General features: G+C 37.2%; 1 protein-coding gene across 5 annotated transcripts in view; it reads right to left on the bottom strand.

Annotated features, from left to right (window-relative positions):
• LOC101042488 (DNA excision repair protein ERCC-6) overlaps window positions 1-25,376 on the bottom strand; it is a 91,038-nt gene that overhangs the window by 32,360 nt on the left and 33,302 nt on the right. For all 5 annotated transcript variants that reach the window (XM_003929984.4, XM_074382116.1, XM_074382114.1 and 2 more), the window contains 5 exons: window positions 23,430-23,558; window positions 18,155-18,313; window positions 10,822-10,957; window positions 1,156-1,326; window positions 493-669 (listed from right to left, as the gene is read on the bottom strand). In XM_003929984.4, coding sequence (XP_003930033.2) covers window positions 493-669; window positions 1,156-1,326; window positions 10,822-10,957; window positions 18,155-18,313; window positions 23,430-23,558 — 772 coding nt within the window. The remainder of the gene's footprint in view (window positions 1-492; window positions 670-1,155; window positions 1,327-10,821; window positions 10,958-18,154; window positions 18,314-23,429; window positions 23,559-25,376) is intronic.

Genomic DNA, 25,376 nt, shown 5'->3' with positions numbered 1-25,376 from the left:
AAATCATCCCCAAACAGTCCGATCCTCCTGGTGTCCCCTTTTCTAAGTTTCTACACTACTTTATAAGATGCACTACCCCAATTTACATAACTAAATTACATGCTGTCCCAAACTGGTTTGCCCATTTCATAATTTCTAACTGTTCTTCTGACCACATGCGACATCTTTTTAAAATTTCTTATTTGACCAAAACGTCCCAGGAATACAATGCCAAAACTGTTAATTTCTATTAAGCAAAGAGAAATCTTATTCTAGGGCTTTCCTCTTTATGAATCTTTTTCATGTTTTAAGTGAAAAAATATGATCAAGCAAAAATAATTTTGTGATTTATTTTTATTTTTATTTTTTTATTTTTTTTATTTTTTTTTACCAGTTACCAATAAGCTTGGTCATCCTTCTTATATTCTGGGTGACTTGGCTACAAAATACAGTATTTAGTAGGAACATTTTAAATATTAAAATGCCAAAAGTGTTATCTTCCTAATATATTACCTGTACTGGAGAAGCATTTGAATATCCCCCCATGGTGATGGGGACGGAGAACTGCTCCAAAAACACAGGTAACGTGCCTAACTTTCCCGGGAAGATGAAGTCGAAGAGTGACCACAACTCTCGGAGGTTATTTTGCATCGGTGAGCCAGACAAGATGATCCGATGAGGGGTGCGAAACTATTTAAGGAAAGGAAACACCTTTTTATTAAACGTACCCTTTAGCATACGATCACCATTCCTATCCCAAAATGCTCCTCTGCAATATTATTTATACATTTACTCATTATTCTTGCATCATTTTGGTACACTCCAAAACATACATGTTTTATGCAATTATAAATCCTTAATTACGTTTAGATGAAAAAATGAGGAATAATTTTTCCTTATTGTTCAAGCTGAATACTATAGATTAGAGTTGGGTTTGGTTACATTCTAACAACTGGTCCCTACAAGAGACATTAAATAACATGAACAATCAGCATTAAAGACATGATTAAGGGTAAAAACACAGAGTTTTCTGTATTAAGGAAAATGCATATTTTAAATTCCTTGTGTAAAGGCACAAGCAAAGATTTGATAAATGTGTTACTAAAAGCAGAGAGTTTATTCTGAATTAAATATTCTTCTCCACCTGGAAATCTCCCTTGTTATAAGAGGTCATACCTGTTTGCAAGCAAGGGTGACAGCAGCATTTGGATTTCGAATTTTGTGTCCTTCATCCAAGATCACATAGTGCCAGTCATACCTGCTAATGTCATCCTGCATCAGTCGAATGTAGGAGTAAGATGTGATCAAAATTCCATGACAATGAGCAACATCTCGAATTAGTTTCTCCTAAGACCATAATAAAATGGTAAAGTCAGTTTTAAATAAGAAGCGACACCCTTTCAATCATAACACAATCTAAAGTACTTTATAAAAATGTACAAATACAAACATAACACTCACAATCAAAAACATTATCAGCACTAGAAGTGTACTTGTTAACCTGGCAAGTAGTAAACACTGACTAATACAGCCATTACTGGGGAAAGGAGACTCAAAAAGATGACAAAGTTATAATACATATATATTAAATATATATATCTATTACATTTTTTTTCAAAACAATCCTTTGTGTCCATCCTTGTTAAAACAACAATGTGGATTGAAAATATATTAATTTAAAACAAAAGCGAGAAAATCCAAAGAGACAAGGCAGACAAACCTAGGATCTCTAACAATGTATAACATGAATTCCAGGACACAGTGGAAAGGATATAAAAGCAATTATTTTAAAATGATAGAAAAAGGCCAGGTATGGTGATTCACACCTGTAATCTCAGCACGTTGGGAGGCTGAGGTGAGTAGATTGCTTGAGCCCAGGAGTTAGAGATTAGCCTAGGCAACATGGCAAAACCCTATCTCTACAAAAAATTTTAAATAGCTGGATGTGGTGTCAAGCACCTGTAGTCCCATCTACTCAGGAGGTTGAGATGGGAGGATCCCTTGAGCCAAGGAGGTCAAAGCTGCAGTGAGCAGTTATGGTGCCACTGCACTCCAGCCTGGGCAACAGTCAGACTCTGTCTGAAAAAAAACAAAAACAAAAAAAAAAAAAAAAAAACAACTCCATAAATGGAGCCAAGATCTGAATCTACAGAGCAAAACATCTCTCAGAGTGTCAGGCAGAGACACACAAAAAAGACGTATCTGTAGACATATCCTAATAAGATGTCTGAATTCCAAAAAAATAAATAAAAACAGCCAGGCAAAGTAGCTCATGCCTGTAATCTTAGCACTTTGGTAGGCTGAAAGGCAGGAGGATCACTTGAGGCCAAGAGTTCAAGACTAGCCTAAACAACAAAGCAAGACTCCTGTCTTGACAAAACATAAAAAAATTAGCAGTGCATGGTGGCGCATAGCTATAGTCCCAGCTACTTAGCAGGCTCAGGCAAGAAGATCCCTTGAGCTCAGGAGTTTGAGGCTGCAGTGAGCTATGATCACGCTACTGCATTCCAGGCTGGGCAAGAGAGCGACATCTCAACTCAAAAGAGAAAAATATTTTAAAATATAAGGAGAAAATATCATAGCTTCTAGTCAGAAGAAAATAGAAAAAGAAAATATTATCTTCAGAGGAAAAAGACTCTGCCTGCATTCGACATCTTTTCTGCAACACTAAAAATGTCTGAAGGCAAAGAGGAAAATCTTTACATAATTCTAAGAAGGAAAAGTGGTGACCATGCATTCTGCATCAATCCAAACTACCAGTCATGCCTGACGAAGAAAATAAATTCCAGCTTCAGACAGGCAAGGATTTGGAAGACCAGTCACCAAGAGATGGGCTAGCTACAGTGCACTGTACCCGGACAGCGGAGTGGCCCGGTTGTGGACAGAAGAGGAAGGCATGCACAGATACTGCACCCTGAAGAAGGGAAGACAGCAATGCTCCCGCCCCACATTCTCACCACAGACCATGCTCATGGCAGCTCCCTAAGGAAGGACAGAGGGTTCATCACTAACCCCATTTTACAGATGAGGGAACTGGGACTTGGGGATGGTAACTAATGTACCAGGTCTCGCAGCTGCTAAGTGGTGGAGTCAGAATTCAAATGGAGAAAGGCAGCCAAATCCAAAGCTAGTACTATTAATATTAGGCTACACTACCTCCTACTAAACTATAAAAGAAAAAATTTAAAAAGATTTTATGTGATATACATACCATTTCTTAAAATAAATCATTAAAGCATAATGACTAATTATGCCTAATAAAGCCTAAATATTAAACACTTAATTATGAATGAAACTGTTATGAAAGGATCTAAAATGTTAAAAGGCATATATTTTTAAGTGTTACTGTAATTCCTGTTTAGTTTCATAAAGGCTGGAATGAGATTAAGAGAAAATAAAGGTGGACTAAAAATCTCATTTTGTCCAATGGTAGAATGGGACACAGGCAATAGACAATGTTTAATTCTTAACCTTGTGATAAAAATATGTTAAAATACATTTGTCAAAACTTAAAGCTAATTACTGAGTAACAGTTGCTACTGCCACATAAATAACAGAAAATAAATAGAACGTAGAACTCTCAAACCATTATAGGGAAAAATAATAGAAAATAGCAAAAATCAGGAGAAAACAGAATAAACAGAAAACAAGGCATCAGGTTTCAGACTAAACCTGGTAACCTACCACAGGACAGTGGGTCATTAACAGTGAGACATTCCACTGGGTAAGGCAAAAACCCAGCCTTGTGTTTAAAAGAGATCCAAACCAGACTGGCACTCAAGTTGTAATATGGGAATTATCAAAGGTATATCAAAGAAATGCAAATGAAAAAAGGCCAGGATTAGCAATATAAATATGAAACAAAAACTAGTGAACAGAAAGAAGAGGGATATTTTATACTTTAATGGGAATGCTGCAATAAGAAAACAAGTCGGGCGCGGTGGCTCAAGCCTGTAATCCCAGCACTTTGGGAGGCCGAGGCGAGCGGATCACAAAGTCAAGAGATCGAGACCATCTGGCCAACATGGTGAAACGCCGTCTCTACTAAAAATACAAAAAATTAGCTGGGCGTGGTGGCGTGCACCTGTAGTCCCAGCTACTTGGGAGGCTGAGGCAAGAGAATTGCTTGAACCCAGGAGGCGGAGGTTGCAGTGAGCCGAGATTGTGCCACTGCACTCCAGCCTAGTGCCTGGTGACAGAGTGAGACTCTGTCTCAAAAAAAAAAAAAAAGAAAGAAAAAGAAAAAGAAAACAGACCCCTGAACCTTTACCTACCAAAAAGCACAGCAATAAACACAAAAGCAGAGCCCTTAGAGCTGCCTGTCAAAGTGACACACCCACAGCCTACCCAGAGAGCTGACCACAGACTCTCTTAGAGGGAAAGTAAGATCAAAGAAAATAAAATGTTTAAAAAGAGGATGCAAAGGATTTGAGTATCACTATCAGAGCTCCTTTTAACAGTGATCAGCAGCGCTTTATACAAAAAATATTCATTCTTTACCCTCTATTAAGAAAGGCTGAAATCAAAATGAGCAGTCAACATAACCTGCTAAAAAAGGAAAATGAGAGAATTAGTAACATAAAAATTAGTGGGCATTAAAAAAGCCTGGTAGAATTGATAAAGCAAAATAATAATAACTCTTTGGAAAGACTAAACCAAACAAATCTCTGAAAAGTCAGCCCAAAGAACAGACTCAGATGTACAGAATCCGAAATGTCAAAGGAACACAATTACAGATGTAGTGAATACAAAACTGGTGACCAATATACATGCCACAAAATCTGAACATTCTGACAGAGATGACAGTTAAAAAATTCATTGCCAAAATGTACCCAAGAAAAATCAGACCAACAGAACAAAACAATACTGAAGACTGTGAAAAAGATGTTATACTCTTCTCACCAAAAGTCTACCAGACCCAAAGGGTTTCATAACTAAAGTGGGAATAGATCCTGTTATAAAGTAGGAATAGATCCTGTTACTGAAACTGTTCCAAAATACAGAAAAAGAATGCATTCCAAATCACTGTTACAAGGCTAGCAAACCCTGTTTTCAAAACTGACACAGCACACTTACATGTGTGTATATACTCCTCTAAACTAGAGAGCCATTACTTCACAGACAAAATCTAGTAACATATTAACCTAATAAGGCCTATCACAGGAATACAAGAACAGCTATCAGGAAGCCTAATATGATTCATGTAATCACAATTATACACATTTTATAAAATTCAACGTCTTCGAAAAACAGTAATTTTATCAGTATCTTCTTAAAGAATTAGGATTAAAATATGTTTTAATTCAACAGTATAAAAGGGTACAAGAAAGGCTAAGAAAGTCTGAAGGAACAAAACAAAGAAGGCAAACTGTCTTCTCATATGTTGTAATTCATGTGACATTCAATGAGTTAATATAATTGCTGCAGAGAATAACCACAATGCCTGGACCTATTAACAACCTGACAGGTATGTGCCATACTTTTATTACTATTATGACTACTCATCTTCCATCTTCCCATTCACAATATTCAACACCTGCACAATACCATATTGAAGGCCACACCTGAAAGAATCATTTCCTGACTTTTGATCTCACAAGAATATAGCAATAAACATCTTGGGGTACACAGCAGCCTTAAAAGCACATGTACAGGTTCCCTCAGGACTCCCTCACAACCAGCCCCACTCAGCTGCTGGTGCCACTGAAGAAAGCAGTCTGCCCAAACAGGCACCATCCACCTCCAGCACCTCACCTGGTCAGTCCTGCTACCTTTAGAAGCCAACACGGAAGTAAATTCTGGACATCGCCTAGTGTAGCTAGAGGTTTGCCACAATTACCAAATGAGACACCAAGCTTCTTAAATGTATATCACTAGAATGATGTTTAGTTTCTTTTTTTAAAATTATACATTAAGTTCTGAGGCACATGTGCAGATCATGCAGGATTGTTACACAGGTATACATATGCCATGGTGGTTTGCTGCCTCCTTCCCCACGTCATCCACATTAGGTATTTATCTTAATGTTATCACTTTCTTATGCTTGCTTAAAGATTGAAGTTTATTTAGAAAATTCTAAATATTATTACAGCTATAGAAATGTTAACTAAAGAAATACAAAACTTCGACTGTGTTCAGGAAGATGTATTAATGATTAACAAGAATTTAAAAGATGCATATATAAAAAGAACAAGAAATTGTTCCAAATGTCCCAATTGAAAATATATTCTCCACTTAGCCACTGGGTAAAACCCCATCTAAGACCATTTGTTATTACCTGATTCAATCACAGAATTCTATAGCTGCCTAGACTGGAGTTTCAATAATGGTGAATTGTTGAATATTATGGACGTCTCTATCCAAACACTTAAGACAAATCATCTCGGGCGGTTTCAAATTAAAAGCTTGTAAAATATGTAACCTCTCCTAGTTTTTGCAATTAATAGGGTACATCTGCAATTAGCCTGACTTACTGAATGCAGTGCTGTTGTCATTAAAAGATGTCTGTGAAAGTGCTGCTGTTATTATGGAGGCTCAAGAGACCAATCCCTCCTAGAGGGCAAACAGTGGACTGGTGGAAAACAACAGCCATAAATCACACTGTCAGGCGGCGGGGAGAGGAGTGAAGCACAGGCACATGAAGGCCATTCACGGGAAACACTGTACAGCCGCTTCCTAGGCAGGATTTACTGCACCTGTAATTAATTAAAATTTCCTTCAAGCTAAATCTTTAATAAACAAGGATTTGTGCTGACAATAAGAAAAAAAAGGGCTCCAGCAACATAATTTTACAATATACCTCGCAGAACAAGCCCAGCATCTATCAAGTCTTCTATCAGGTGTATACACTGACTCTAAAGTTAATAGGAATGTTACCACTTTGCATTCTAATTTGTGTACTTAGAATGTGTCTGAAACATTTCAGATGCTTGAGGGATAATGTGGCCCCTTTCTCTTTTTTTATGTTTTTTACTCCCTTCTAGCTTTTATAAAAGCCACGTCTTTTTGCTCCAGTGTTTCAGAAAACAAGCTCTTTTAAAGAACATGTGATGGGAGTTTTATCAGATGGCCACATTTTTGTGTCATTTGCTTTTTAATCACACCCTGCACTTCATTCTTTCCATTTGGGGCCAAATGTATCTAAACATGAGAATAAAAGGTCTAGATGATGTTGAATGACCATGAACATTTTTGATAAAGTAGACGTGTACTTTCTCTCTAGACTATATATTCAGTCAATCAGGAATGCCTAATTCAGCATCTTTTCTTTTCTCAACTACTGAGGTGAAGATGCCAAAATATTCTTTGTTTCTAACACCAGCAAGAATTACCTGAGTAAATGTTACCTATTAGGGACCACACTGAGCTCTTCATACATGCATATTAACCCAAAAAGTCCTCACAAGCTTATAAAAACTTACCCATTTTACAGGTGATCAAATCAGGCTCAGAAAAGCAAGTGACTTGCCCAGGGTTACAAAGTTATAAAACAGTGGATCCAAGATTCGAACCCTGGCCTGGTAAGCACAAAACCAATGCATTTAAAACTGCATGCTCTTCTTGCTTTTCCCACTCTTATGCATCCACATGATCAAAATGAGACAAAATTCTTTACATTATCTAAAATGTTACAGTACTAGATCCTACATAGCAAAAAAAAAAAAAAAAAGGGGGGGGGGGTAGGAGAGAGACAACTATTTCAGAACATAAGCAATTTATCATTATGTATCTTCCAATAAATTGAAAAAAGAATCCTTAATCATTAAATAAACTTTACAACACAGTGCTAAAGATGTCACCACCTACTATGAGTAATGAGATAGATACCACGAGACTACATCCTTTCATTACGTCTTCATTTCTTATATTTTCTTTCCCCAAGGAAACAGTTGGCTTTTTAAGGTTAGTTAAAAACATCATATCCATTTTTTTTGGAGCCCTAGCAACATCAAACACCTGAAATGCAGTGTTTATGGTTGTTTTAACAAATAAATATTAATCAACTCACATGAAAGTTGCTCTATATTAGAAAAAAACAATCACAAAACATAATGAGAAAAAGGAAATCTTGAACTTTTATTAAATTGAGATTTCAAGTGACCATTAAGAGATTCAGAAGCCTAAAAATTTCTTTATCAGATTTCATAATGTGGTTGAAACTATCAGTTGTATATTTTTTTGCATGGCTGCTGGATGTGCATTTGACAATTCTAAATTATGCTGCCAATCAGAGACTATTAACAGAGCTAATATAGGATCAAAGGGTGAGAGAGGTAGGAAGCTAAAGGGCAATCTGGGGAAGAAGAATGACAGATATGCTCTATTGAGAAACTGACCATTTGATATTTTTCCAAATGAAAAAATTTTTAAATTTATGTCATACCAACTACAACAAAGCATTTAGAAAATAAAGATAATCTACTTGAACGATAAGCAAAACTATTCTGGCATTATTATATTTTAAAATATTTCTAAAGAGAAATTCTCTTCTCTTCCCTGTTCTGTCCAGTATTGAATGCTCCAATGTCAGAGTACCATGATTAAATTTAAGACGAGACAGCCAGTGGGCACAGAAAGCTCACCCACTGCAAAAAGAAATCACAGCTGATAAGGAAGTCAGGCATTAGATGCTGAGTTAGAGAACGAACCACCATAAACAGAATTTTTGAAATTAGAATAAGAAATATAGACTCTATTGCAATTTAATAAATGTGTAAGCTAGCAGGTAGGCATGTGTGGTGACAAAGATCTGCACATACACAGAGGACAGAAGGTACAGAGGAAGCAAATACCCCTTCAGTAGTTGAATCCAGAAACCAAAGTGATAATCTTAGAAATGTCAACAGCAAGTCCTATGGAAAGGAACTATTAATACATTTTCAATGTGTCATCACTGCAAATAATAAACCAATATTAACATGAATAAAAAGTAATAAATATAGGGCTTCTAAGTCAAGAATATGGTTTGATAGGTATAAAAGGACATCTTTTCTAGCTTTTGCCTAAGAGTTTACATCTTTAGTGCTGAGATACTTTATAATGGAAAAGGAACAGTAGGAAGAAAGTTAAGAGTCTGAGTAAAAACACGAGGAAACTGTAATGCTGTTTTTCCTCAAAAGTTAAGTAAGAATCTTCAAGTTGAAGTCCTTGGTAAACTGTAAAACACTGAAAAAATTATTAATCATATATATGCATGTGTCTGGTACGTAAAACAACCTCAGAAGGTAGAACCACTGCAACCAAAAGTGAAGTATCTCTTCTTATAAGTTTGCTCTCCAAAGTTAAGGAAACAAATTTCACCAAGTTCACTATCAATTCTATTTCCATAATGAGTCCATGTATGTGGTTTACATGAAGGCAGTTCTTCAGATTATGGTGACAAAGGGACTGGCAGTAAGCCACGATCCAGGTGAAGGTGTCTAATACACACACTTTACTACTCCAAAAGAAAATAAAAGAAAAAACAGTTTTTAAAATTGCCCTTATAAGATAAACATCAGCTAACGAGTCCTGCTAGAGGATTTGGCAGCACAAAACACTAAGAGATGTTAACAGTTTAACAGAAATGAAAAAGGAACCACGAATGTTCTACAAGGGTAATAACAGGATAGTTTAAAGTCTGACAAACAATTTAAGGTTGACAACACAACAATTTAAACTGTTATTATCTTTATACTGCTAAAAATCACCTTTTATAACTCACAGCATTTACCCCAATTTATTAATTATCTCAATTTCAGTTTATTTTCCATTTATCACTTAAAATTCTGTGCAAGGTCAGTTGGTTTTAACAGTAACAATGTAAGCAAGATTCTATCTCACCTTATTTGAGATACCAAACTATAGATCTTCCTAAGTCACTTCTATCAAAAGTTTGCTTTTCCACAAACACAAACACAGCAGGAATCCTGGAGTTTCGTGGTCCCCGTGCATCTGTCTCCGTGAGGCAAACATTCCATAGCCCTTGCAACTGGCATTGCTTTCCTGGGGCCCAAGAACTCACTCAAGAGCTCAGAAGACTCAGGAAAGACCAAACTAATTCCTAACAGATTGCTGCTTCTCCTCAATAACGTAACCTGCAAATCCACAGTGAAACTGTATGATTACTGTTTATTCAGCAAATGCTTATGAATCACCTGGGATACAAAAATGAATCAGACGCAGTCCGTACTCAACGGAGCTCACAGTCTGGTTGGTTAGACAGATGAGAAGAAAAAAAGAACATTATGTATCTATGCTACCCAAAGGAGCACAGATAAAGTTCCTTCTTGATACTGTGATGTTACCAAACTATAAGTGAAGAAATACAACTGTCTATACATGACAATCAAAGATTCAGGGAACGAAATACAAGTAAAAGCAACAATACTTGCAAAATTCTCAAAATGGAAGGTTTCTTCTTTCATTCATCAAAAACAAGATTTAAAAGCATATTAATGAATGCATTTACTCATTAAGAGTTGTTATTTTACTTTTGTATCCACCTTCCTAAAACTGTTTAAAGCTGCTAATGCCCAGAGTCTCTCCTTACTGGACACAGCCACCTGACTTATGACTCCAACCCACACTGCAGGCTTGTGCCCTGTCTGAGACTATTCATATTTTGCTGGACAACAGACATGTCACAACACCACCACAGACTGTTAGAACAATAAGGCCTATAATCATAACTGTTCTGAAAACACAGAGCTCTGAAGTAAGTGAGTAATAATAAAATAACTTTAAATGCAGGAAAGAAACACAGAAATACACATTTGGGAAACACATGGATCAGAGAAAAACCAAATATGTAAAATGGAGGGCTTTAAAGCAAAACAAAAAGGCACTGAAATATGATGTTACCTTTTTGTGGGTATAGGAACCGGTTTCATGTAGAATTGCCACTCTGAACGGAGGCCACCACGTGTGAAATTCCTTCACCCACTGATGCATCACTGTTGTTGGACAGACAATTACAGTTGGACCCAACCCCTCAAACCTGCATCCAAAGGTCCAAGAAGAAAACAACCATGAAAGAGCATATACAGTCATCAACTGCTCAAACCATCCCCAAAGCAAACAAACAAAAAACTTAGTTCAAAAAAGAAAATGCAATCTATGGAAAATTATTGATATTTTCTTTAAGAAAAAGTTACTGAGGTTAAAATCCAGTAAGTAAACTCTCTATAATCCCACTCATCAATTAGTGGATGTAGGTGTTAAGAGAAAACATTAAATAATACATTAAGAGATATAACATCTATACTAACATAAAAGAAAATTTAAAAAACACTATTTAACAAAAATACTCTTCTTTTCCCTTCTATTATAGATTAGTAAAGTTTTTACACAGTGCATCTTAACCTAAGTGAACATAATAGGATCTTAAATTTGTCTGAAGCTTGTCTACCAAGAGTTTTCAACCCACAGAATTTCAATCTCACTGCCCTGCGAAGCAAGCAGGCCAGAAATGCTCCACTGATGGGGGCTCAGAAGGCTGGCATGGCCCAGGTGACATGGTTACCAGGGGACGGAGGGCTGCCCAGTGGCCAGTCTTCGCTTCCTGCAGCCTGTCCTCACCATAGCACCCCACCCTGCCTGCTCCTCCAAGCCATGAAAGCGCTGTGGAGGAGCATCCCAGTGAGTGTTCTCTCCTGGGAAGACCACAACGACTGAGTTCAAGGGGGCACTTCTGTGTGGGGAGGCAGTGGAAGAGCAAAATCAAGAGCCTTAACAGCACTCATGCATTGACTCAGTGATCCCAATGCAAACATTTACACTGCATGGACTCAGCAATCCCAATGCAAACATTTACAAATTGGGATACACACTGGAACATTCTCTATACGGAGGAAAAAGTGGGCACTACCTACATCCATAGTGAAGAGGAAGGTTGAATGAACTACCCCATTTCTTGAACACAGGGGAGGCCAGTGGTTAGGGGCACTGCCTGGATCTGAATCCCAGCTCTGCACACACTGTATGATCTCAGGCACACTATTTAACCTCTGGGAACCTCAGTTTTTCATTTCCAAATGCAAATAGCAGTATTGATCTTATAGGGTTATTATGAAGATTAAATCAGTTAACATCTTTAAAGTGCTTAGAACGGGACCATATGAAAAATACTGTAAGAGTGTGTTAAATAAGATGGAATATCATGTAACTGTTAAAAATCATTTTGAGGAATAGTTAATAATCTGGAAAAGTGTTCATCATAATTTCTAAAAATTATATATGGAATCACCCCAATTTCCTTAGACGTAAGTATAGGTGGACAAACTGGTTTTAGCCATTGTCTCAACATCCATTCCCCACTCTCTTCTTGAAGAAACTGATTTCTGCAGGTGCCCCTCCTTCTTCCTTCCAGCAGACACAGTTTATGGGACTCTGACCACTGCCTGGCTCAGGAGCAGGAATCCTGGCTCATCTATAGACTGTCAGTGCATGGTACTCCCCTGAAATTCTCACTAGTCCATAAAGCTGGCCTGGCAAGACTGATGGACTGTGCAAGGAAGAATTACATTCTAAGTTGGGAGACAGTTTTCTCTCCTGGTCTTTCTGGCTACATGTACAGACCAATGGTCACTGGGTAAGCAGATCTAATGATCACAAGGAGACTTGGCCTTAGGCAAAGGTCTGGGTCCCTGAAGACATCATTGGGCTGCTGATCACGCTGTGTCCACCAGCCGCCTCCTCTGTAGGTTTCTATGTGTACCATACATTTGTGAACATTTAACGCAATTTGAGGCCAGGTTTCACTTAGGTGCAGTCAAACACCCTGACACATCCTACACTGTATTTCCTGTCTGCATCTGCACTCCTCCTGCCCTTCTGGGACAATGGGACAAGTGTCCCTTTTCTTGTTTGAGACCAATTCCTTTACCTAAACTCTTGAGCTTATATCTCCAGGAGCAACACTCCCATTACTGCAGCCTATTTATCTTCAGTCTTGCAGGGGGTTGGGTGCCAGTCAGTGCTCAAGACAAAAATTAAGCAGCAGTCAAAACTAACTGTGGCAACCTCTTCAACACCACACTCAGCTCATGCTACAAGAGGCAACTAAAAACTGGGACTGACTGAGGGTACCACAGGACCATACACATTCCTCTCGCACACCTGGAGCAGAGTCACTGTACTCCACACTGTCGTTCCTCCCCTCCACTCCCTTTTCCTGCCCCACAAAGATGCTGACTATGGGAAGCAAAATGCATATACATTACTCCACTGTATAAACTACCCACATGTTCTCTCACTAATTCCCACAGTTTCAATTCTAGATGCTGGTAATACCATATCGAGGTCTCCAGCCCAGATTACTCTTCTGAACTCCAGACCACCACACACTAGATATCTCACTGCTGACTGGGATGTCCCCATAGCACCACATACCATCCTTCCCAACATGGCTGTCCCCTGCCCCTGTGTTTGCAATCCACTGCATAGAATTGTCCCCCACCATCCAGGTGCCCAAACCAGAAACCTAGGCCTCATCCTTGAGCCAACCTGCTTGCTCTTCATGAGCAACCTACACTGAGTTCACATCACTTTTACCTCCTGAATCCTTTCAGTAGCCATGTCTCTCCCTCTACACTGTTGCTATGCCAGTTTCAGCCACTCTCCTCTCTCATCTGGGTTACCGCATCTTCGAGGATGATCATTTCAAACAGCAAAATCTGAATTCCTAATCCCCTCACTTCAAAACCTCTAATAACGGCTGCCCACTGCTCTTGGGACAGAGACTAAACACCTGGCCTATGAGGCCACGAAGACTGACCTCTGCTTGGTTCTCCAGCCTTACCTCTCATTGCCACTATCCTAAAACTTGCTCCTGTGGCCAACAGCCCCCAATCGACCTTCACCTGGTCCTGATTACACTCTTACTCCTCCAGCTACCTTCTACCCAACATACAGATCTTAGCTTCCTCAACAAAGCCTTCCCTGTCCCTTTCTCTATAAATAAGTTAAGGACTCTTCCTTGGTTTACCCCACACTAACCCTGTCAGAACGCAAATCACCTTTCCTGTAATTGTATGAGATACTCCCTAAACTCTCTGAGAGCAGAGATAATCTCTTCTTCAAATGATCTCAATGCCTACCTAACAGCAAGCAATTAATGAATACTGACTTTATTAAATTAAAACATTTTTTAAGATTGGAAGAAAATATATCAACATGTCAAAAGAGATTATTTCAGAGTTGGGGAATCATGTGATTTATATTTTCTTACTACAGCTCAGAAATAAATGATTCCTGAACTTAAAACAACTTTTGGCCAGGCACGGTGTCTCATGCCTGCAATCCCAGCACTTTGGGAGACTGAAGCGGGTGGAGTTTGAGACCAACCTGGCTAACACTGTGAAACTCCGTCTCTACTAAAAATACAAAAATTAGCTAGGCATGGTGGCGGGTGCCTGTAATCCCAGCTACATGGGAGGCTGAGGCAGGAGAATCACTTGAACCCAGGAGGCAGAGGTTGCAATGAGCCAAAATCTCACCATTGCACTCCAGCTTGAGTGACAAGAGCTGACGCTGTTTCAAAAAAAAAAAAATTTACAAATAAGAGTAAATCACACAGTGCTTAAAATATTAAAAATTATCTACTACACAACTGAAAAAGTAATTTGTAGTTCTATAGAAAAACAATAAAATTTTGGTCAAGCCCTAACTTAAATGAGGGCTACCCTTATACTCCAACATGACAAAATGCTTCTTTCTTTGAAACTCCCCTTGCCTCCACCTACAGTCATTGTCCCTGTCCTTCAACCACGTGGAAAGGGTCAAACTACAAGAGATTCTGACACTTCCAACGGCATTCCTAGTCCATGCTCCTCACCAAGGCAGGAACTGTCCAGGTGCCCCTCAAACTCCCTGATGAGAGTGGGACTCTGCCCTGGCCCCTTCCATGGCAGCAATCCTCTCTAAAAGGATTAAATGCATCAGCTTCTTTCTATCCTCCAAGGGGAATAAAAGAGTTATCATCAATATGCACTTAGCAGGGATTAGAAAACAACCAATCAAAAGCTTTCCAAAATATTTTACAACAAACTCATATTCAAATAAGCATAAACACATGCATATGTTTTTTCAGGTTACACATCACTTTTTCCTCTTTTATAATATGCCTTCTACAAACTGCTACATTGATGTCTCACATTTCGTCATCTGCTAGTACATTCTTCTGGCTGAGTATCTATCTAGCATTATCATGATGCCCTTTAATTTCTGCTATTTTCTCTCTAGCAGAAAAATTTTGAGATTTTCACACTGAGTTGAGATCCACGGGCAGACCCAGCTTGTTGCTGGATCACAGCAGGACAATCAACTCCATTAACAGTCACGTCATCAACTGAACCACCCTTTCTCAACCCTTAATACCAGTGAGATGAACATGAGAAATGGCTAAGTCTACTACAGTGATTAGCATCAATTACCAAACAGACTACAATTCCTTTAATCTCTGATTACCATCGATTACCTAATAAATTTAGGGCAAGGCAGTAGCTCCATGGGCAAATACATCAACCTGCTAGTCATACCCAGAACTTACCAGGAATTACAAAGTAAAATATTTATCCTTGAAAGTTTATTAACTTTAAGAACATTAGAAATTAACAAACTGATTCCAAGACTTTAAAAAATTAACTGAAGTTTGAAAAGTTAATTTTTTTCCTCTTCATTATAAGATTAAGGGACCTATCCTTATAATATGAATGGCAAAGTAAAAAGAAGGTGGTGTATCCATTATGAACAGGGAACACAGCAACCAGTGTAGATGTTTATTAACCATGTATAATATGCCTCACTGTCTTCTAGAAACATGCATACAACATACATTTTTAAAAAACAACAAATCAAACTTCCTTTACCACAAAGTTTCTTGGTATCACAGAGACGCTGTTTCCATTTCAGTGTTCACGGTCCTTAAAATTATAACACTAAAATGATCTCAAATTAGGGACCCTCTACAGAGTTTGTAAGAGTTCACAGGAAATATACATAGCCAATGAGGCAGTAACAGCTCACACAGAACTTCATTTGACATTAAGAGCTATATTTCTATAAGACATAAATATGTAGAACTCCCAAGTTCATCTGGTTCCAAAGGAGGGCGTGTTATGAAGTTGTCAGGAAGATGTGATCCAGTCTGCCCTGGCACATGTGAGTGAAGGGGACCACACGCCTCTGTAAACTTCTACTCATGAGGAGCCCAGGTGTTTGTGGTGTAGCACCACATTCTTGCAAGCCACTTCCACCAATACCATCTTAATAAAGACAACGTGGGCTATAGTCCAATATGCCACATTATTTCATTATAGAGAATCGGATATAAACATTGATAGTTAATTGATTACAGCTGCTGTTCATTATTTGCCTTGATTTCATTCTTAGCAGGTCTGTCAACACTCAAGAGAGCATGTTTTAATATTTAGATCAAAACTACACTGCAGGGATGATTTTAGGTTTCCTAGGACCTGAGCTTTAGACTCCACATAAGTTTCATGATAATAGGAAGGGAAAGAAAAGAAATGGGAAAGAAGAAAAGTCCCAAAAATCATTTAAGGAAAGAAAGAGTCCTAGAAACCACTTGGAGGAGTTTGGGGTAGTCTAGTTACCAAAACACCAAACAGAGTTGCAGAAAACAAGCCAACCCCAAAGAGCTTATTTGAAACAGAAAAAGCATTTTATTTAAAACAGAAGTATATTAAAAAAATAACAGTCATAGATAACACTAAATACCCACTTTCAACTTTGAGTTTTCCTTTGGTCTGGAATGTTTTCACATGCTTCCAAGCAAAATGTAATAGAATTCTCCTATTTGAAAAAAATCTCCCACTTCAATATAACCTCCTTGTAACAACAACAACAAAATGTTTACCGTTCAACAATCTCCAAGTGTTTTCTTTCCCTTCCTACATCTGTATAAATGCAACTGGTATTCTAAAATATTCTAAGACTCCAAACACTGCTCACATGAAGTACTCATCTGCTAAATTAACGAAAGAGTAAGAAATAAAAACAAAACACTGAACTCTGAAGACTAAAGAAACGTGATCTTGACTCAGTTTATGGTTCGTATCTGGATCTCTACTAAGCATTTTGCTGCTGATGAGCTGGAATGTAGGAAGAACTTTCAGCAGTTGCTGACTGCAGGCACACTGACACTACTGTAAAGGCATCTACGAATCATACGTAGTGAGTGTGTGAGGTTTCCAGGGCACACCTCTCTGGTAAATACCTTGCTCTTACTCTTTACATAAGCCTACTGAAACACAGGAGCTTGCACTTATCTAGGTTCAAGATGATGAAATATCCTACATAATTTACCTATCAGTATTTTTATCAATACCAATTTCTATAAAGTGAATGTACAGTTTAAATATGGAAATGCTCATAGTACTTTCTTTCAAAATAAAGTATTTCAGTACTACCATACCAAATAGATTAAATGCTTATTTCTTCCGGAATACAAAAGCCTTAAGAGTTTATTTAAATTTCTAAAGAAAATAAAGATTAACATCTAAACAGTTTCCTACCATTTTAGGTAGTCACTTAGGTTTTGGCCTTAGAATTTATGACATAAAGTTCATAGATTGGGAAGGGCAGAAAGCACAGGGATCAGACAAACAACTTCATTCAAAAACAAAAGAGAGAGAGAGCTATCTAGAAATGCCATCATGCACACTCATTATAAAGGAAATTAGGGAGAATGGCTTCTTCAAAGCTCCAACTCTCCCCATGAATAGACTTTGTACTTACTGTAATGCTCACCTGGTCTCCTGCCAGAACAAATATTTTAATGTAAAATTTAATAAATGGAACTAAAGGTATTATGTCTAATTTAAAATTCCATATTGTGTAAACTATTGATATTAACATAATTGAGTTTGTAAACAATCCATTTGCAGAAGCTAACCTTAGACATCATATTGACCCAAAATATCTAGTGGGGCTCATCTGCAAAATGAAGCATCAATGCCTGGAATTCATTAAAAGTGTTACATGTTTAATTTCTCCTGCCCTACAGCTCCATTGTCTCGTAAAATTTTTCCTTTGATGTCCCCCACTAAAAGAATTAAAGGAATATTGTAATTGAAATGTCATCAATAATTCACAAGACCCTCCTCCACAGCAATACATCTGATGAAATATTAATTGAGCTCCACAGACTGACAGTCTGCAGAGGAGCACTTGCCTGTAATTTGAACCACGAGTCCTGATCTTGCTGTAGCTCAGACCTGCCAAGAAGGCAATTATCTGGATGGTCTTGCCCAATCCCATTTCGTCTCCCAGAATTCCTCCTGCCTGCTGGCAGTGCAATTCCCACAGCCACCTAACACCTGTCTGCTGGTACCTACAACAACAAACACCAACAAGAAAAGAGAAAATGGCAAATGGTGGATAATACAGATCATAACAGAAAGTACTCATGAATTAATCATTTGGCTAGGTTCTAGTACCAGTCAGAGAAACATGCGGGATGTGTGTTTTACATGAGTATTATATTTATAAGGTCATACATTTTTGATCACCTAGGCATAAAATCACAAATTTTTCTTTACAGAACATTAACACATTTCTAATTAAGCTGATGGATAGGGTAGAGACTATTTCCTTTCTTTTCAACATTAGAAATAGCCTGGTAAACAAGCATAAACTTATTATTTTTTACTCACTTTCTGGGGGAAAAAAAATCCCAAATATTTTTCATAAAGTTCCATTAATTTTTCTACAAAAAAAGCAATCAATCTGAATAGCCTCAAAAAAGCAGGATGGAGAACACCACAACCTACAGCTTATACTGTTGAAAAATCACTTCGTAATCATATTCTCTTTTACTAGAAAAAATTAAATTTTAAGGCCATAAACAAGTCTAAATAATAGGGGTGCTCTCAAAATTAGTACATAACAGATGATTTTGTCATATTACTAGCAGATGCAAAAAAGAAGTTTAAAGACTCAACAATACAAAAGGTCTTTTTAATATTTCAAAGCAGAAATTGATTCAGGGATTTTACCGTAAGTACAAAAAAATCATAGCTATTCAGATTTCAAATAAGGAATATGGGTCAAAGAGAAATAATTTACCCCCACCCCTGCAAAACACAGAAGTTGATATTTTTCTTTCTCTATCAATGATATGTTTAATTTAATAACCTAAAAATAAAGTTAAAAAAATACAAAAAAAAATCTTTCTGAGAGTGGAAGAAACACTTTAACAACAGGGAATGGTATGAAGATTATATGTCAAGTTAAAAAATCTAAAGCAAAAGTCACTTGAATCAAAAGATGATGGGTTGGATGAGGTGGCTCATGCCTGTCAATCCCGGCACTTTGGGAAGCCGAGGCAGGAGGATCACTTAAGCCCAGGAGTTCGAAACCAGCCTGGGCAACATAGTAAGACCTCATCTCTATATGAAAAAAAATTTTAGCCTCGAGTGGTGGCATGTGCCTGTAGTCCCAGCTACCTGAGGGGCTGAGGTGAGAGGATCACTTGAGCCATGGAGGTTGAGGCTGCAGTGAACCATGATTGCACCACTGGACTCCAAACTGGGCAACAAAGTGAGACCCGATCTCTAATAAATAAATAAAAAGATGATGGAAGCTAAGGGATTTTTTTTTTTTTTCAAAGAAAATATCAAAGCTAAGGGGCTACCCATCTTAAAAGAAGATGGTTTTGTTGTTGTGCTGCCCAAATTTACCATCTGGTACCTGGTATGTCGATCTAAAATTTCATTTTGGACTTCAGCTCATTTAACTGGTTTTATTTAACCTCCTCTCAGTAAATATGTCATAATTAACTTTCCCCCAGTATTCTGCAAAGCAATGCTAGAAGTCTGACTCTAGCTGTTCCACTATTACCTATCACAGAAGGAAAACTCTGAGAATTTTGCTGCTTATTAAGTTTGCAAATTATAATACACACACTGGATATGCACCTTGGAGAAAAGGACTAAAAATCAAAACACAATGAAGTCTAGTACAGATACAAGATCATTTAATTTGGGAAGAAGGACAAATTCCAAAAATACATGGTATGTAATGAGAGAATAATGGCTACCACTTAAGGAGCTGACTGCCAAAGAGGCACCAAGCCAGGTGGTTTGGACACAGCCTCACAATCAACCTGTACAAAGGAGATTATCAGCATACTTTATAGTTAGGAAACAAAAGCTCAGAATGGTTAAGTAATTTGCCAAAGGTCACATGGCTAGAAAAAAACAATGAGCAAGCCAGAGCTGAAATCCAGAATTGTATGTTTCCAAAGTGATTCTGGAAATGACCTAGACCAATAGTTCTCAGCCAGGGGTAATTTCTCTCCCTGTGGGACATTTGGCAACGTCTAAAGACATTTTTGTTATAACCGAAGAAGTGCAATAATATAGGCCAGAGAAGCTGTTCAATAACTGATGCTGCACAGGACAGTCGCCACAGCGACAAATTATTTAGCCCTAAATGTCAATTGTGTCAAGGTTGAGAAACCATGATTTAGAAGAAAAGTTGGCTCATGAATGGGCTACATTAGAATAATCTCAACTTTTGAAAAAGACATACTGTAAAAAGCTCTCTAAAAAAACTGATGTGCAGTTAGTTTCTAGAATCACTAAATTCTAGTCAACTAACCTCTTTTTGCTGAGATAGAGAACAACCATGGGACCAGCTCCTTCAGTCAGGGAACAAAATCTCCCAGTGATCATTCTGGTGTATTACTCCTATACCATACTGCCTCCACCCTACATGGGTCCTGCAACTCTATTTGCTTGGGGCACATCACCTTAATTAAAGTGGGAAGAATCTGGAGAGGAGGAATCGAGAAATTATTAAAGGAATGGTAGACAGCATAGGATCTCAGAAGGACTTTGGGAAGGGGTTAAAACAGCTAGATTCTCTGTGGCCCAGGAGGGGCAGCATACAATGTGCTGGGTGTTTCCTCATCTACAAATCTACAAAGCCCCTTCAAGGGCTTTTCAAACAACATGTGTGTTTACAAGATGATCAGCACTACAAAAATGACATTAAAAAAATATCTTACTAGGCAGCATGTAGGTCATATCTCTAGCAGGATCCCCAACAACTAGGGATAGTTACAAAGATAGCAAAGAGTGGCTCTTTCCACACAACACATGAAGGCCCTCAGATGGTATTTAAAGAAAATTCACTTGCAGATTAAAAGCACCAGCCACACAGTTGGTAGATGGTATACATAGCTGGTATTGCTAGATGAGGAGTTAGGAACCTGAGCTCAGGTTTCAGCTGTGCCACTAAATGACTTTGGTTTTATCGTTTCACCTTCCTAATAATAAACAGTGTAAAACAGTTAATTTAAATAAAAACATCTTATAGAATCTAGTTTTCAAAATTTTTGAAAAGCATATAAAAATTACTCTTTAGGGGCAGTTAAAGATTTTTATAAATATGAAACATTAAAAAATCTATTCCACTATCCCTTGAGACTGAAGCATCACAGTGTGACCACAGATCACTGGTGTACCTTGGCACTGCCATACTAATCCAAGATTACATTTACTAGTGTGGCTGAAAGTAAGGTCAAAAGATTGACATTTGTCATTTGACTGCTAATTAAATAGAGAAGTGTACCCGCTGGGCAAACATTCATAAGAGAAATTTAAAAGTTAAACATTATCTTGCAGAAAATAGTACTTAAAGGGCTAATTGTACCTTCTGACTCCCTTGTGTACAACTCTATACCCTGTTAATTCAATTCCACAGAATGCAGCAAATACAGTAAAAAATATATATCTACAGTTTAAAATTAAATTGGCCTTACTAAAACATAATCATAAAAAAAAGTAGACTCCATCAATCCTATTACTTCTTTTAATATAGCAGAAAAAAATGAACAGAAGTTTTATGACATTTATAAAATATTTAAAATCCTATTTTTGCTGAGATTAAAACAACACAATACTTTACAGGATGTGCAATTAAGACTAATTTAAAATATATATATTATTTATATTAAAGAGTTTTGTCAATATACTGAATCCTAAACATGTTTAGTAAGCAACGTTTATTTCTACTAATTGTGAAATATCTTTGCTAGAAAATCCAACATTTATACAAAAATGCACACTCAACTTGATCCTTGAGGATATTTGCCAAATCACTTACTATGCACACACAGAAGTATCCTATCTTTTTGAAATCAATTTAATCTATAATTTGGGTATCCTTTTGCTAGTACAACACTGATGCTATTTGGCCTGTTTCTCAATAAACAATCACTTTAGAGAAAACAGAGTTGCCAATAAATGTGGTCTTTATTTACCTTTCTGTAGTTAGTTTTCATTTGAGAAGCAATAAGCAAAGCAACCACCTCTCTGCAAATATTATTAAAGATTAGTATTTCAACCTCTACATGATTGTTCCTCGTCCAGTTATGGCAATCATATCAAGTCATTTCACATCTTTAGAGTTTGGCTTTCTATACTGTTTAGTGGGATACAATTACTACTCTTCACTTTCCACTACCCTCCGTAGAGAAAAATTAAAACTATAATATAAGCTCCTTGAGAGAAACTATAAAGAACATGCTGTTTTTAAGTAGACTTCTTCCACAAGTTTAGGGCATGGCTGACAGCTGAATCTATAAAGAAGACTAAACTTAATCATCTTAAAGAAAGAACTTTGCATCCTGCTCTCAACTACAAATTGATGATATAAAAGAGAGAGAAGCTTTGTAATGGTTTAACTTCCTAAATGCATCTAAGAAGCCTTCCAAAAGTATCTTGTTAAGTAAATCCCAGGAGTGATGAGACTGAAAATGTTCCTCAGTATTTACATTCATCATGGGAGACTGGCCAGCCGTCACAGACGACGTGCACACATTTATCAGGGAGCATCCGGTCATCTGCAACGCTTGGCCACTTACACATGAAACTTAACTTCAAATAGCAACTTAATCTTCAAGGTGTTGCCATACCTTCTCTTCTGACTTTAGAATGACATCTACATAAAATATTTAGATGCACATTTGGTCAGTTCAAAAGTATTATACCCTCAGGTACAATGTAAGACACTCAAAATATCTCAAAAGTTTTTTATTTCCACATAAAAGGGAAAAAAAACCCTTCTTAATATTGATTTCAATATGCAAATCTTCCTATTGATCTGATTTAGGAAATTAGAAGTTTGGCACCTTAAAATTACTAAGAACAAAAAAATTATTCAACATTGATGGCTTTTAAATGTGTTGCTTTTGGTCTGCTGAGACACGTCCATATAGATTCATCAGTTTACAAACATACCCAATGCACTCTTTAGTCAATTTATTATCATCTAATTTTAATGAACAGCATGTGACTAAAATTTCACTTGACAGTATCTGTATTTGCAATAAATTGCTGCAAATACCTTCAGGGCCCACAGGTAACTACTAAGTAATTCCTAAAATGTTAATTTGTACATAATGGCTTGAAAGCAAACAGGAAAGAACACATGGTACATACTTAAAAAGCTTTTTGAACAGAAAACCTGGCACTTTAAAACCTTCATCAAATTCCGCATCGCTTTCCTCCGACTCGTCCTCCAGCTTCAGACGTTTCTCTTTGTCCTGCAGTCTCAGTTTATTCCACCTCCTACCATGAAAATAAAAATAATATTTCCATTATTTTGATAACAAGATAGATTTTAAAAGATAGCCTGATAATGTACAAGGAAAAAAACAGGCAAATTAGAATGGTCTCTTAGGTTTCTGCTGCCATTATTACCCAAAACACTGACATTCAAAGAGGAAAAACAATTCTCTTCTCCAGCCATCTCAATTCGTTTCTCATGTAAATTACTATAGCTGCTCTAGAAATATTTCTTAAGGTCTCATTTCATTATCAAAACTACTTGCTCCTCTTCTGGCATACCCTAAGGGAAAATTTATCTGCTAGTTCATAAGACATGAAATTAGTTCTAGAAAAGATTCAGTAAAAATTTCAATATAATGAGCATCTCCACAACAGCAATACTGTGTAACAAAAATAGATTTTATTTATAATTACTATTTCTGTGCTAAAGATATGACAGTCACAGCATAAAACAGCAAAGTACCTTGAACATAAAGCAAATTTTGGGTCAAAATCGCTGTATTAGGTTCACATTACTGATTACTTAACTGGGGGAAGAGGTATCAGCAATATACAAGCACCAATAGTACTAACACTCAAAAAAATGTGCTCATTGAATAAAAGCTAAGTTACAAATTCATTAATATGACACTTTCAGATATAAAATAAGGTGAATCCTTATATTTCAGAAGGGTAACACCATGTATGTGCAACAGAAGAAATGTCAGTCATCTTAATAACCGAAAGTCTTAGCAATACACCAAGGTTGTGGAAAAGGGGCAGCCATTTAACCAGACTAATTCTGCATTCATATAACTGTAATGGACCCTAGTTGTCATGAGTGGAAAAAAAAAAAAAAAACAAAGTCAGCCTCAAGTTCTATACACTTTCAAAATAAAAAGCTGAGTTTTTTCATTCAGCATGGTACAACTGATGCTCTGAATTTCACAAAACGGTAGAAATGGAATAAAACAATACAGAGAAATGCTTTCATACTATAATAAACAACTTACAGGAAGCGAATAAGAGCAGCAACACATTTAAGAAGGCATTTATCTGCCACTGACTATGCAAGAGTAAGAGGGAATGTCTGAGGGAAGGCGAGAGAAAATGAAAGGGTAATACTACACATACTGCCTGGCCAGAGGTATGGTGTGTTTTCCAGTATCCATTACAAAATCAGTACAGAGGCCAATGCTAATATCTAGGTAGCTGCTGGTGGACCTTAAAGCACATCTTCTGATAAATTCTTATCCTGTTGAAAATTTCAACTCTTCAAAGTAATAAAAGGAAGGGCTAGCTGAAATTTACTTGTGATCAATAAGAACTGGTGATCTGAAATTGCACTGCACGGTAGTAAAGGACTATAAATAAGATCAATGAAGCACTGTTGGTCATTTCCAGAGAAGAACAGCAAATGGAAGAGGCAGTATATGGCCAAGTCTAAGGAAATAGCTATCATCTAACAACAGTTTAATAAGTGATACCCTTTTATATAAAAATTTAATGTCCTTTTTGTGCTTAACTTCTAAAGGCAATCTCTTCTTCTCTATTAGTATTTTTCTTCCTTAAAAATAATCTCCATGCAATGGGGACAAAATGAAGTATCTCTATGGGGCTATAAGAGTTTTCTGAGTTTCCTGTTATTTACAAATTTAGCTAAATGCAATGGTGTACAACAGTGGTTCTCGATGGGGGCAATTCTGTCCCTTCAACTCCATCCTGGGGTAATCTGACAATGCCTGGAGACATTCTTGGTTGTTACAACTGTGGAAGGAGTCGGGAGGATATACTACTACTGGCATCTTGCAGGTGAGTCCAGGTTTACTGCTAAACATC

The sequence above is a fragment of the Saimiri boliviensis genome, chromosome 12 (assembly GCF_048565385.1).
Source record: "Saimiri boliviensis isolate mSaiBol1 chromosome 12, mSaiBol1.pri, whole genome shotgun sequence".
NCBI lineage: Eukaryota > Metazoa > Chordata > Mammalia > Primates > Cebidae > Saimiri > Saimiri boliviensis.
The sequence above is the reverse complement of the archived record's forward strand: the minus strand, read 5'-3'. Positions and strand labels throughout refer to the sequence as shown.